The sequence below is a fragment of the Indicator indicator genome, chromosome 27 (genome assembly GCF_027791375.1).
Source record: "Indicator indicator isolate 239-I01 chromosome 27, UM_Iind_1.1, whole genome shotgun sequence".
In the NCBI taxonomy this organism is placed as follows: Eukaryota; Metazoa; Chordata; class Aves; order Piciformes; family Indicatoridae; genus Indicator; species Indicator indicator.
The window spans coordinates 367,117-380,603 of record NC_072036.1 but is presented as its reverse complement, the minus strand read 5'-3'; the positions used below and the strand labels follow the sequence as shown (position 1 = coordinate 380,603).

Here is a 13,487-nt window from a genome sequence, read left to right as displayed (position 1 = left end):
TATTTTTTACTGTGTGTTGACCAAATGACTTTTTTTTTTTTTTTTTATTTTGAGAGGGCTGCAGCAGTTTTGGAGCAAAGCAGTTAGACACATTCTTAATGTTACCTAAATGCATAAAGCCTTTGACTTCAGAGGGGATCTAAGGATGCACTCAAGTGATTTTGATGACTGAACCAGCAGTGTCTGATGGCGATGCTCTTCCACATTTTTAAGCAGATTAGTTCATTTCGTTAAACAAACTGAAAATTAAGAAAAAACTAAACTGGCTTAGCCAACTGCCATTCTCTGCTGTATTGTGACAAATTATAATTTCCTTGTTAAATAACAATTGCTTCAGCTCAAGATAATTAACCACACAGTTTCATCCTATGCTGGATGGAGCACTTTTCCCCTCCAGCTCCCACTGACACACCCACCTGCACAGTTTCACCCAACTGGATCCTTTAGCAGATAATGAGAATCATTTGCACCTTCCTGTCAGCCTTTAACCTAACGATTTGCTTAGGTCTCCTGAAGCATAGATTGCATCTGCCTTTAGCCCGGTAAGGGAAGGAGAAAAAGAGAGAGAAAAAGAAGTCTTCAAACCCCTGAGGGAGCTGGGAGCTGCTGAACAATAAAGCTGTCCTCCCATTTCCCAGCAGCTTTGGTTTGCGGTGCGACAGCACAATAGACCTTTTTAGGAGTTGAAGCACAGCACGAGAATTAGAAAGCAGCTACTCTAATAAGTTAATAACTTGAAAGCCTTAATAGCTGTTGATTTATTTAGCGTAGCTTGCAAGTTTTGTTTAAAAGTGGTGCTTCAAAGAAGGGCTTAATATAGTCAAGGGATGAGATGTAATAGTCTTTTTGTTCTGTTTCTGAGGTGGCAGTAGAAAAAGGAGATCTTCAGTCTATAGTGAGAGGCTTTGGAGCAGTCTGAACTAGAAATGCCAGTTTTGTGAAAGCTTTGATGACACTGGCAACCAGTTCTAAAGCTGCAGCAGTTTCGTTTGCTGGAAGTTCTGATGGTCTGCATTTCTTCTACCAAGAGCATCATTTAAACCAGCTTTTCTTGAGGAAATAGGAAAGCAGGGAGGAAATGCATAGAATAAAGCACTTCAGGAGGGCATCCAACTGGTGGTGGTTGTTTAGTTTTCACTGAACTGATACACACAGAAGCCTCATGTAGACCACAAGTGTTGGATGAAAACCCCCACCTTTAGAGACCACTCTTGGGATTTTGTAGTAGAGGGAGCTACTGAGTGGCATTAATGCAACTAGTGTTATCTGTCAAAAGGGAAAAGGAGGAGGTGGGGCATACAAAATCATAGAATGGTCCAGGCTGGAAGGGACCTCCACAGCTCATCCAGTCTGACCTCCCTGCAGTCAGCAGGGACATCCCCAACCAGATCAGGTTACCCAGGGCCTCATCGAGCCTCACCTTGAATATCTCTAGGGAAGGTGCCTCAACCACCTCCCTAGGAAACCTATTTCAGTGTTCCACCACCCTCATAGTAAAGAACTTCTTCCTGATATCCAATCTAAATCTGCCCTTCTCTAGTTAGAAGCCCTTGCCCCTCATCCTGTCACCACAGGAGATGAGTCTGATCAAGGAAAGAATCTTTGTTCTCAGGAGTGCTTTGTCCACTTTGTGACCTTAAGAAACAATCCTCCAGCGTTTTCTTAAATATGCAGAAACATGAAGTCCTTCCAACCCTAGAGAATGGTGTAGGTCCTTTCTGGTGGATGTTCCCAGGATGGATAATTTACACTAATATTCTTTTTGTCTGCTGTTAGAGTGCAGCACAGAATGTGAAAAAGCATATAGGAAGAGCAAGCAGTCCTTGTAGTCAAACCAACACAAGACAATCACTGACTGAACAGTTAACAAGATGCTTGGTGATACTTTATGCAGAAAAAAAAGAGCTGGTGAAGCTAAGCTGTGCTTTAAACATAAGTTTTTAAGAACCCAGTATTATCAGTGATAGTTGTGTCTTGCCCCCATGGTGTCAGATCTAACCAAAGAAGCAGGTTGCCCATCTGTTATATCACAGCTTCAGATGGAAACAGTGAAGCAGGTCAAGGGAGGTGATTCTCCCCCTCTGCTCTGCTCTGGTGAGACCCCACCTGGAGTACTGCATCCAGTTCTGGAGCCTCTATTACAGGAAGGATCTGGAGGTAGTGGAAGGCGTCCAGAGAAGGGCCATGAGGATGAGCAGAGGGCTGGAGCTCCTCTGTTATGGAGACAGACTGAAAGTGCTGAGGCTATTCAGTCTGGAGAAGAGAAGGCTCTGAGGAAACCTTCTTGTGGCCTTTCAGGATCTGAAGGAGTCTACAAGAAAGCTGGGGAGGGACTTTTGAGGGTGTCAGGGAGTGATAGGACTCAGAGGGTGGAAAAAAAAACTAGAAATGGGTAGATTCAGATTGGATGTTAGGAAGAAATTCTTCCCCATGAGGGTGGTGAGACACTGGCACAGGTTGCCCAAGGAGGTGGTGGAAGCCTCATCCTCTAAGGTTTTTGCAGCCAGGCTGGATGTGGTTGTGAGCAACCTGATCTAGTGTGAGGTGTCCCTGCCCATGGCAGGGGGTTTGGAACTGGATGATCCTTGAGGTCCCTTCCAACCCTGAGAATTCTATGATTCTGTGACTGGAGAACAGCCTAATGAGTGTCACAGGCTCCTGCAGAACCAAGGTGCACCTCACACTGCTCTGCATATTTCTGCATACTCGAGATGAAGGCTTTAAGAGTAGTAGGCTTTCAGTGATAAAATGTATTATCTGCTTCTGCCTGACTTCTGGGGAGAATGAAAACCACTTCCAGTTCTTCATCAAAGGAAGGTATGCAGTTCAAGGCTGTTAAATCAAGGGGGCTGGTTGTACTATTGGAGTGCTGTTTAAGTGTGATGCATTCAGTGTGAGACTCTTAATGGCAGAATTTAACATGTTCCCAGACTGCAAGAAGGGAAAGAGTGGTGAGGGGGGTTTGGTTTGTTTATTAAAGAGCCAAAGTTCAGTATCAGGAACGAAGTGTGGCATCATGTTCTATCTTGTGTACTGAATGGGGAGAACAACTGTGAACATGAAAGGTAATATGAAACCATATTGAATAATCATGTTTCTTTTGTTTATTTTTCATAGGGGTTTTTGACTAACAATTTAGTTTAGAAGGTGAAATTATTTCTTCCTAACAAGACAAGCAAGGGGAATGAATGAATCCATTTATAAAATCAAAACACAGATTTAAATGGAGCTGGTTGATAAAACTGCATGCACAGATGCTTCTTATTTATCATTTCAGTTAAGATGTAATTCTGTTCTCCAATTTGTTTATATTAGGGTAATTACTCTACAGGAAAAAGAAATATTAGCAGGGTACAGAAGTTAGCACTTCTCTCCCAGCATTTGTGTGTGTGCAGCAAGCACACAGCCAGCAACTCATTCACAGAAGCACAGAAACATTCAGGTTGGAAAAGCCCCTCAGGATCACCAAGTCCAACCCAGAACCCTACTCCACAAGGTTCACCCCTACACCATATCCCCAAGCACCACATCCAAACCACCTTTAAACACATCCAGGCTTGGTGACTCAACCACCTCCCTGGGCAGCTCATTCCAATCCCTGACCACTCTTCCGAATGTCCAGTCTAAACTTGCCCAGTCACAGCTTGAGGCCATTCCCTCTTGTTCTATCACTAATGACCTCTGAGAAGAGACCAGCACCAACCTCTCTGCAACGTCCTTTGAGGTAGTTGCAGACAGCAATGAGGTCTCCCCTCAGCCTCCTCTTTTCCACACTAACCATCCCCAGCTTCTTCAGTTGCTCTCCATAAGATTTATTCTTCAGGCCCTTCCCCAGCTTCGTTGCAACTTCTCTCAATGTCATTGCAGAAAAGTTGGTGCTCAGGAGAATCAGCCAGGCTTCCCAGCTGCTCAGGAGCGTAGCTAATGACTGCTCTAGACCATGTTCAGCAAATGTTAAAGGTGGTTTGGGTTTTCTTTTTTTGCCTTTGGCTGGGCAGCAAACTTGCGAAGAAACGCAAGGACGCCATGGGGAGCACCCGGCAGGAGATGACCCACATGGTGAACGCCATGGACCGCAGCTACGCTGACCAGAGCACCCTGCACGCGGAGGATCCCCTCTCAATCACCTTCATGGACTCTCACAACTTCAGCCCCAGGTGTAAGTACAGCAGTGGGAGACACAACTCGATAGAGGTCCACAGAGAAACGTGGAAAACGATTCTGCTCTTTGAGGGAAATGGTTGTGGCTTCAGGTTCTGTGGTGCCAGTGTGTGGTGGGTTGAAAGTTTCCCCCAGTGATAGATTTCGCCAGACCTGCTCAGTTGGAAGCAAATGAAGGTATATGTACAAGCAAAATTGCAATCTACAATGGAATGCAATTAATATGTACAGAATATGCAACATTTACAATATTTACAGGTTTTTACAATTAATAAACATCACAAGAAGCCCCCTGGCCAAAGACCAGGGGAGCTGCAACAGCTTCTTCCCCCGTCTGCTTCTCTCCCTGCTCCCCTGTACACAAAAAGGGACAAGAGAAAAGAGAAAATAGCAGAGAAGTTGTTGTTAATACCAATCACAACAAAGCAGTGAAGCCAGGAGAAACATCAGCCACAGCCCAAGAAGCTAAAAAGATAAAAAACCCAATTGTTTTGCAAACTAAATCTTATGGAAGATACCTTTCCAATGGGATTGTTCAGAACTACCATTGTTTTCCTTTTTATACCCAATAGTGATTTATTCACATTTCACCACTTTCTGTTCAAGATCTGTGAAAAATTTTTAAAGGCATAGCCTAAAACTACCACCCAAGGTCAAGCAGACATCTTTGGGTGTTATCCTTGTTGGTAACACGGCCAGTTACTGAAATATTTACATGTGCTTCCAGTATGCACTGATACTTGTTGTAGGGATAGGATATCTCCCTTCTAGGGTATCTCAATTAAAATCTGAGATTTGAGTTTTCCCTCATGAGGATATTTAATACCAGCATTACTGCATAGCACCATCTCTGTAATGAATAATAATGTGGGGTCCAAATTAATTTCTTCCTTTTGGCAGCAAGGAGGTTACAACAGAAGGAAACTGACAGTTTTCATTGCTGTTTGTGAAGTTTGGGAGCAAGCTTGTTAATGTATCTGCAAATTTGCTCTATATTTATAGTTCTTCTTTTTGGTTTTGACAACTGTCTGGTTTTGACAAAGTTTGGCAGTTTTGGTTGTTGAATATTAAGTGTCTGGGTTATAGCTACCACTGTCCAGCACCTCTGCCTCCCAGCATCTGCACCACACCTTGCACAAAAGCAAGATACTCCACTGGCAGACTCAGAGCGCCTCAAAACTAGCCACAGGTGAACAGCTCTGCCACAGAGCTGGCAGGAATCTGCCCTTCTCATGGCCACGTGGACTTGCAGCTTGGCTTTAAATAGATCCGAGCAGCCTGAGCTGTTTCTAAATTGCCATCTTTTGGGAATGGCTCTCCATCTCTCTTCTCTTGCCTCCCTTACTGCTCACCATGCTTGAGCAAAATACATCCCTTAAGGCTCTTAAGTTCTTTCCTGATTGTTGTAAAGGAAATGGATTTTGAAGGAGAGTTTATCGCTCAATTTATTGAAGCTTCCCAAACTGCAGAGTGCTAACATTTTAAGTGCCTCATAACCAATTATAAATGGGAGTTTAGTATCAGCCTGTGTGTATTCCTACACAGTTTGGTCTGGAACTGTTTGAAGATTCTCCAAAGTTGGATGTCTTCCTGGCACTGAAATTTGTGGAGGCAATTTTGCAAAGGCAGTTCCATTTGGGCTAAGTTATGGTGGATCTCAGACAACGTATCCATCAGGAACCTTACATGGCTGTTAGTGTGCTGGGGCTGCCAGGCACTTGGGCAGCCTGCCAGATGGACTAACATGATGCCAGGAGCCCATGAGTCCCTGCCACCACAGCTGGCTGGCTGCTTGGCAAAGACATTTGTCTTCACTGGTTTCCAGTGTCCTAGGTATGGGATTTTTTTTTTTTGCTGTTGGAGGGTTCATTTCTCCTGGCGATCATCTATGCTGAGGGAAAGAACCTTCCAAGCTTCCTGAGATTCCTGCTATGCAACAAACCTTTACAGGCAGATTGCTTGAGAACTGCAGCTCAGTTATGCCACAGAACTGTTGATATTTTCAAGTTCCAGAATGGAACAAAGCCAAGTTTTAGATACCACCAAACAGCACGTTTGTGTCAGCACAGTTCTGGTTTTGATAACAGATAATAAAATGCTGAGAATTTTATTCAGACATCTGCATCTCTGTATCTGTGATTTTCCTAAGCTCATTAAGAGCAGTATCTTTGGCATTTCACATAAAGCAAGCTATTAGCTGTACATATGTATATAATTTTTTTCTAATTACCTGGAAGACTTCAAAGAAATACCATTTTATTTTGAGATGAGCTATTACATGAGAGGATGGGTCTGAAAGGAAAGGAGTTGGTTCTGTGAAAGTGAACCTTTATTGTGAGGCAAAGGAACAATAGCAGAGGAGGAGCCCTTTCAGAAACTAAATTGCATGGGAATGGCTTCTTTATTTCATTTCTGTTAAGAATCTCTTTGCCTTTATCATTACATTTCTGAAGTCCAAAATCACTGCCTTCCGTTCCTCTTTTATTCGAGATGCTTTCTGGAGCTGTGTATTCCCTCTGATTTCCTGTTGTAACAACATTAATGGGGTTCAGTTCTCACTTGGTTATGCTCTGAAGTCTGTTGTTTATCTTGAAAACACCCAAATGGAGGCTGATGTGTTTCTTCATGAGCTTTGTTTTCCCGCAGTGCCCAATGATCCGCTTGTGCCGACAGCTGTGTTAGGTGAGGACCCCCAGTCCTTCATTGTCTGTTCCTGCATGAGTTTCCTTTCCTTGCATGGTTGGACGTTGAAACAGCTTGGTTTATGCAAAAGATAGCTGTGCTGCTGTCAGAAAGTAACTCTGCCCTTGGTTTGTCCAGTCAGAATTAAACTGACACTGCTTTAGGAGCAGAAATCACATCATATTCTCCTTAAGAAGTCAGTGCTAACTGAAGAATAAATGAGGAAATAAGTAAACATTTCCATTCCCAATACTAAGTCTTTTCTCCCCAGAGCACTCAGTCTGAGTTCTGATGAACTGACCTGTGAAAACTATTGAACTCTATTGAGAGAATCAGAAAAAAAGCAAAACCAGCTCCATATTGGCATTATTTGGCACCCTGAGCTTGGTTTTCTAAGTAATAAGAAAGAAAAGAAAAAGAAAAGAAAAATAGGACATCTGTAATATTCAAGAAGGAACAACAACTTGTAGGTTCTGTACAGATATTTATCTCCTATATTTATCACATGTTTCAATTGCCCTTAACTGATAATCTTTTCAATTTTCTACTTACTTTTAAAAGAACAGATGTTGGGAGTGGCCAAGCTGCTTCTTTCTATTTATTTTATTTTATTTTTTTTATTTTTGTCTTTTTTAAAGCATAATTTGTACCTGAATTCCTGGTTTGATAAACACAGTGTGCAATACTGAGTTCCAGTCAACTACTGAGGTTAGTTTAGGATAAAAGATAAATAGCAGGAAGTGGACGTGAACATAAACTGTTGAAAATTAGATTCCTAGAAGTAAAGCTTAAGGGGAGCTAGAGGCTGCTTAGTCCCTCCTCTGTTTTGGGATGGGACATTATACCTGCAATATAGACTCTCTGGCAACTGATTGTTTTGTTGTAAAGAGAATTCTGCCCTTGCAATTAGCATGTTCCAGTGCCTCCTAAATAAAAATGACATTTGGATCCATATTAGCATTATTTGGAACCCAAAGCTCAAATTTCTGAGTATTATTTACTGCTAACTGGGTGTTACTGCTAAGTATTATTGCTTCCCACTCCTGATTTGTCCTAACTGGACTAATCTAGACTAAATCTTCATTGCTGAGGATTGAGCCATTTCCCTTTGAGAGGCTAACAGAAGATATGGAGAACACTCCTGGCCTCTAAATCACTCTTTTACCTGTTGAAAGGCTCACATGTCCTCAACTGGCTCTCCTGAGCTGACTTAAACCCAGTTCTCTCACTTGTCATCTTGTAGCTGACGCTGTCTAAACTCACTGTCATTCTCTTCCTCTGAACACTTCTCCAACTTGTAGGTCAAACTTTTAAATAGAGGTGCCCCAAGTCAGGTACAGTTGTTGGAAGCCTCAATGCTGAGCTAAGTGGAATAAGTAACCCATGGCCTACTTCTAGTTTTCCTGCTACCTTAACTGTATTTTGTCTCTTTTATTGCACTCCTGTGCTGTCTTGCACTGAGTTCCCTGCTAAAGTCCCAGTGACCATCACCCAGGCCATTACTCCATTCTTACCCAGGCCATTCCTCCATCCGGTACTCACATGTTTCCTACATACAGTATGTTGCATTCACTGTTTGGTTCACCGTGTTGGTTTCTGCATTGTCTCCCAAATAACAACGACAACTTTGACATCTGAGCCTGTACCTGCGAAGCGCTTGTGGTGCCTCACCACTGAGTGCCCTCTGCCCATGCTGTCAGGGCATTCTCTATCCCATTATGCATGTTGGGGGTAATAACATTGGGAGAAGTTGTACCCAGGAGGAGCCTTTGGAGAGCTTCATGTAAGGTGTCCTCTGAGGCTGACAGCAAGTCACTATTTGTGAGTAGTCTCTGGTCTTCATCGAGCTGGGTGTGCTTACTGTGTGGGAGATATTCTGCTCCTTTCCTTTTGATGAGGTTGCCAATGCCATCCTCTTGCCTGCAGTAATGCTTTGCAAAGTTTATAACCATCAGAGCACTTAGATGCTGGAGCCTTCCACTTTGGGCCCAAGGAAACCTAACCAGCTGGTTTAAGAAGTGTGAAGGGTGGTAAAATACCAGCTCTGACTGAAAAAGCAAAGGGTTAGACTCAGTATTTCTGACTACTTCCTGAGACTAGATCAAAGGACTTAGAGAAAAGGAGTCTTTTCCTGAAATTATTCTAAAAGCTTGTCTCTTTTAGCTTTATTTCAAGCAGTTAGAAGCTACACAGATGCTACCTGGTGATACTTGTCAGGCTATTTCTAATAGCTGGTTTAGGCTATAAGCACATTCCAAAGGTCAGCGTGCTGTCGCTGCATGGTGGCAGACACAGATAGGGGCAGCTGTGAACAGCAAGGACAAGGAATTAGTTGAAGACCATTTTAACAGCTCCTGTCTGCATTTTCATCTACTGGTGAGGGTATTTTGGGCATTAATAGACTTGCAATGCTAGTTGAAAGAGGTAATGCTTTTCATTGTGTGGGCTTGAAATAGCAGAGAGCAGTAGACAAGCTTTGGGGCACAGCATGTGGAATGAGTTGGGTACCCATAAGCTTGTTGCTTTGGCCTGCTCTGTCTCCACATAGCTCCTGCTTGGCCCAGCATCACAGAGCAGGTTTTTTTGTCTATTTTATTTAGAGATGAGAAAAATTTTATGGGCCCTAAATTATCAAACATGTTGTTTTAGATGAAGCTTTTACTGGTTTGTAGCTGTGCTAGGTTGCTTTTTCTCCATGTCTAGGCTATTAACGCTGCTCTCCATTCTGTGTACATTAGCACTAAGTTAGGATGACAATTTTGCTTTTCTCAAGTCCCTATCATCACATTGATGGCATAATAATGTGGCCCTTAGATTTTTTAAATGGCTTTCATTGTTGCCTATTGTGAAGCTTTAACAACTTTTAATGTCATTTTCTCTTAGTAATTTTCTAATATAGTCCTGAAATAAATTTCTTATGTTCTGTTCACTCATTGTTTTTTGCTGCTTCAATGGGTTAAAGTGCCTATTACTGGTAAGTATACTGCAAGGAATGAGGAGAAGTGCAAATCCTGAGGTGGTTTGAAATGTGTATGATTTAATGTAGGTAACACTACAATAAAAAGTGACTGCTGCATGTCACATTATTAGGCAGTTTAGTGAGGCAGAAATGTACTGAAATTAGCAACTTGGGTGACAGTTGGAAGGATCTGGTTCCTTAATAGAAGATCTCATTTCAAGAGGTGTTAAGGGGGCTTTGCATTTCAGTGGAACTGGAGAAAATCCCACCCTTGGGGTGTTCATTTTCTCCTAGAGTGTTTTACTTCCTAATCTGGGTGCTTTTCGAGGGAAATGGTAAACGGATTTCAAAGAAGAGTAGGAGGGGTCAGCTGCAAGCTTCTCCAAAAAAAGGTTTCAATTTGAATTTTTCTCTTCCTCTGTAAACCCATTTGACCTGCTGATTGCTAATTTGAAAATAAAACATTTCACAGCAGGGACTTGACAAAACGTAATCACTTCATGCACCACTTCGTGGTGTTTGGTTTTGATAAGAGGATTGGTGTAGCATAGGGCATTAGAGGAGACTTTTTTGTTTACACAGAGCAAAGCACACACTCAGCAGTTTTGGTTTCTCTGCTGAAAGACCTGAGTTAAAGTGACCACTCTGAAGTGCTGATTGGTCTTCCCAAATGGAGGTGGTGTTCTGAAGTGGTAGCATAATTGCTCCTCTTTTTACTGGGATCTCAATTTACTGTTTGCTGGGCTTTAGACAAATGATATGCTGATCCCACTACAGAGTTACTCTAATTTATTGTTTAAGGGGTAGTATTGCTGTTGATACATATTAGCCATTAAAAAAAAAAAAGAAGAAAAAAAAAGTTACTTTGGGTGATGGAAGCTGGAGTTCCCAAGTACATTAATGTCATAAAGTTTTGTAGCTTCAAATAAAATGCCCTTCAGACATCTTTATTGCAGGATGAAGGATTGCAAACTTTTGTTATGTGTTTGCAGTAAAATGCCTTTATGTACTTCACAGTATTTATGTGCTGGGGAGTAAGTGCTTTGCCTTCTCAGAAATTAGACATGGGTTTGAAGGAAGAGGTTGAAAATAGATGTTGATACATATAGCAGAAGGTGTTACTGCTCCTCAGGTCCCTAATTCACTGATTTCTTGTGAATGCAGATGAAAATCACAGCGCGACAGCGGAGTCCAGCCGACTCCTGGATGTCCCTCGCTACCTCTGCGAAGGCACAGAGTCCCCGTACCAGACCGGGCAGCTGCACCCTGCCATCAGGGTGGCTGATCTCCTGCAGCATATTAACCTAATGAAGACCTCTGACAGCTATGGATTTAAAGAGGAGTATGAGGTGAGACCTTCAGTGGTGGGTGTTTGCTAGGAAAAAACCCTTGGAAAGGAGCAGCCTTTAGTTTGTGTTGCGTGGCAAAAGGACGCGACTAAAGGTCGTGGGTTTAAGTGAAGATAAAGATAAGGAGACACAAGATTCCTCTCTACATAACCCCAAAGTGAAATAAATGGTGAATTGGTTTGAGCCTTTACAAGTGCCTGGAAAAAAAAAACCCATCTGTGTGTTCCTTAGGCTGTAAGAAGGCTGAATCTTTTTCAACACCTTGTAAGAAGCTGCCACCCTTTAATTGCTGCTTTTTAGTTGAAATACTATAATTAGTTAGGTGAGCTTTCTGAGCCAGCTTCAGTCTGGATCTCCTAGATTAGTTTTAACTAAAGATTTCAGCTGGCTGGTTTTGCAAGAAGCAGTGACTGGATGGAAGCACTCTCATGATTTATTCTAGCAGCTTGCTAGGGAAGTACTGGGACTAAACTCCAGCTGAGAAGCAGTAAAGACGTGCCGAGGGTAGTAACGTCTTGAAGTTCTAATTAGACCTGCCTGAGCATGTCTACTTACAGCTTTAATGTTCATATGGAAGCACAAAATTCCCAGCACTGGAGGTAGAAGATGAGTACAGATTCATTTCACTTCTGATCTCTCAATCTGTTGTGATTCTTTGGGATTAGAGAGCATCAGGCAGGACGCACAGGAAAGATGGGAATGGTACTGCCAAGGTCTCTCTCACAATGCTGCTAGGTTTAAAATGAGTTTTTTCTGAGTAAGTAATCTCTTCTGACTCAGTTTTCAACCTTCTCTCCTTTCTGCAGCTGTCTCTCCTGTAACATAAGAACTGGAATAAATAAATATGTGGTTTTTAAAATAATATTATTCTCTTTTCCTCTGTTTTCCTTAAATACGCTTCGTTATGCTCTGCCTAACTTCAGGGCTAAGCCCAAGTGTCAACCACTGCTGGGGGGCGGGGGTGGTCCCTGGTGCCATATCAGCTGTTTGCCTACTTCCTGCTTCTCCTGCTAACCCTCCAACAACATCTTTTCCCTGGCTTGAGCTTCTGAATGTGCATTAAAGTTTTGTTTCCATGGCTACTGTGTACTTTCTGGAGGTAACTTACCCAGATCAGGATGAGAGAACATCTGGAAGGAAAGCATAGCATAGACTTGCAACAGCTGTAAGGTATCTATGGGCAATGAAGAAAGAGCCAAGGAGGAATAAAAGCTGATTCTGTCACTACTGAGAGATCAAACTCTTAAGAAGAGTTAAAAAAAGGTAGAATAATTTTGCTAGTGACTCGAGGGAGGGATATGAGGAAAATCACAAGCAGTGAACACTGGCAGAGGAAGTTTCCTGTTGGCTTTGTAGGAAGAAAAGCCATTTTACTAAGAAATATGAGGAAAGCAATGCAGTGCCGTAGTAGGCAGGCTGTACCTTACGGGATCTTGTAAGAAGGGTGAGCTGGCTCCCTGTGCTTTCTCAGCTTGCGCTTGTTCTTCTATTGCAAGTATGTCTGAGCAAGTTTAGCCTGCCAGCATTTCCAGGATATGAAATCCCTTTGGAGTCCTTCAGTGACCAGGCTACTGACCTGTATCAGTCAGAGGGAGAGAGCCTCCTTTCTCTAGATACATTTCTGTACCATGGTACCAGGAGGCTCTGATAAAAGCCTCATGGTGAGCAGAGCAGCTGGGCAAAACTGAGCTTGCTTTATGGTAGGGCAGTTCTTTTAAAAGCTGTTGTTTCTGGAGATAAATTAATGGTCAGAATGTTTTTCTTTCGGAACATTTTTATTTATAGAGTTTCTTTGAGGGGCAGTCAGCTTCTTGGGATGTCGCTAAGAAGGATCAAAACAGAACAAAGAACCGCTATGGAAACATTATAGCATGTGAGTATTGGTGTGCTTGGTTTGGGTGGTAGCTGTACTCATGTGCTACTCGTGCTGTGCTCTCTCTTTACAACTCCCCGGTGGTGGCACAGTTGCTTTGTACCCCAAGTGGAGAAGAAGGACATTGCCTTTTCCAGCCTTTGTGGTTTTTTGGGGGTTTGGTGGCTTTTTGGTTTGTTTTTTTTGTGGCCTTCACAGTTCAACTTTCTTCCTTTTGTAACTCAGGCTGAATTTCGTGTTTGCCTCTCTGTTGTGCAAGCTGTGGTGAACATATAACAGCGACAAGATAGCACTCATTTGGATGTTAATTCGTTTAATTTGCACTTTGTTACTGCTTTACAAATGCAATTGAGCACGCAGGAGTGAAGCTACCGGAGAAGGAGAAGCCCTTGAACGGGTAGAGTTCCCTCTTCACTCAATCCCAAAGGCATTGCTAACCCTGCTCTCCTGACTTCCTTATTTT

General features: G+C 42.6%; 1 protein-coding gene across 1 annotated transcript in view; it reads left to right on the top strand.

Moving 5' to 3' along the window:
• PTPRK (protein tyrosine phosphatase receptor type K) overlaps positions 1 to 13,487 on the top strand; it is a 426,155-nt gene that overhangs the window by 376,253 nt on the left and 36,415 nt on the right. The window contains exons 16-20 of the mRNA XM_054393013.1: positions 3,990 to 4,159; positions 6,808 to 6,843; positions 9,806 to 9,817; positions 10,967 to 11,151; positions 12,937 to 13,024. Of these exons, the coding sequence (XP_054248988.1) occupies positions 3,990 to 4,159; positions 6,808 to 6,843; positions 9,806 to 9,817; positions 10,967 to 11,151; positions 12,937 to 13,024 (491 nt within the window). The remainder of the gene's footprint in view (positions 1 to 3,989; positions 4,160 to 6,807; positions 6,844 to 9,805; positions 9,818 to 10,966; positions 11,152 to 12,936; positions 13,025 to 13,487) is intronic.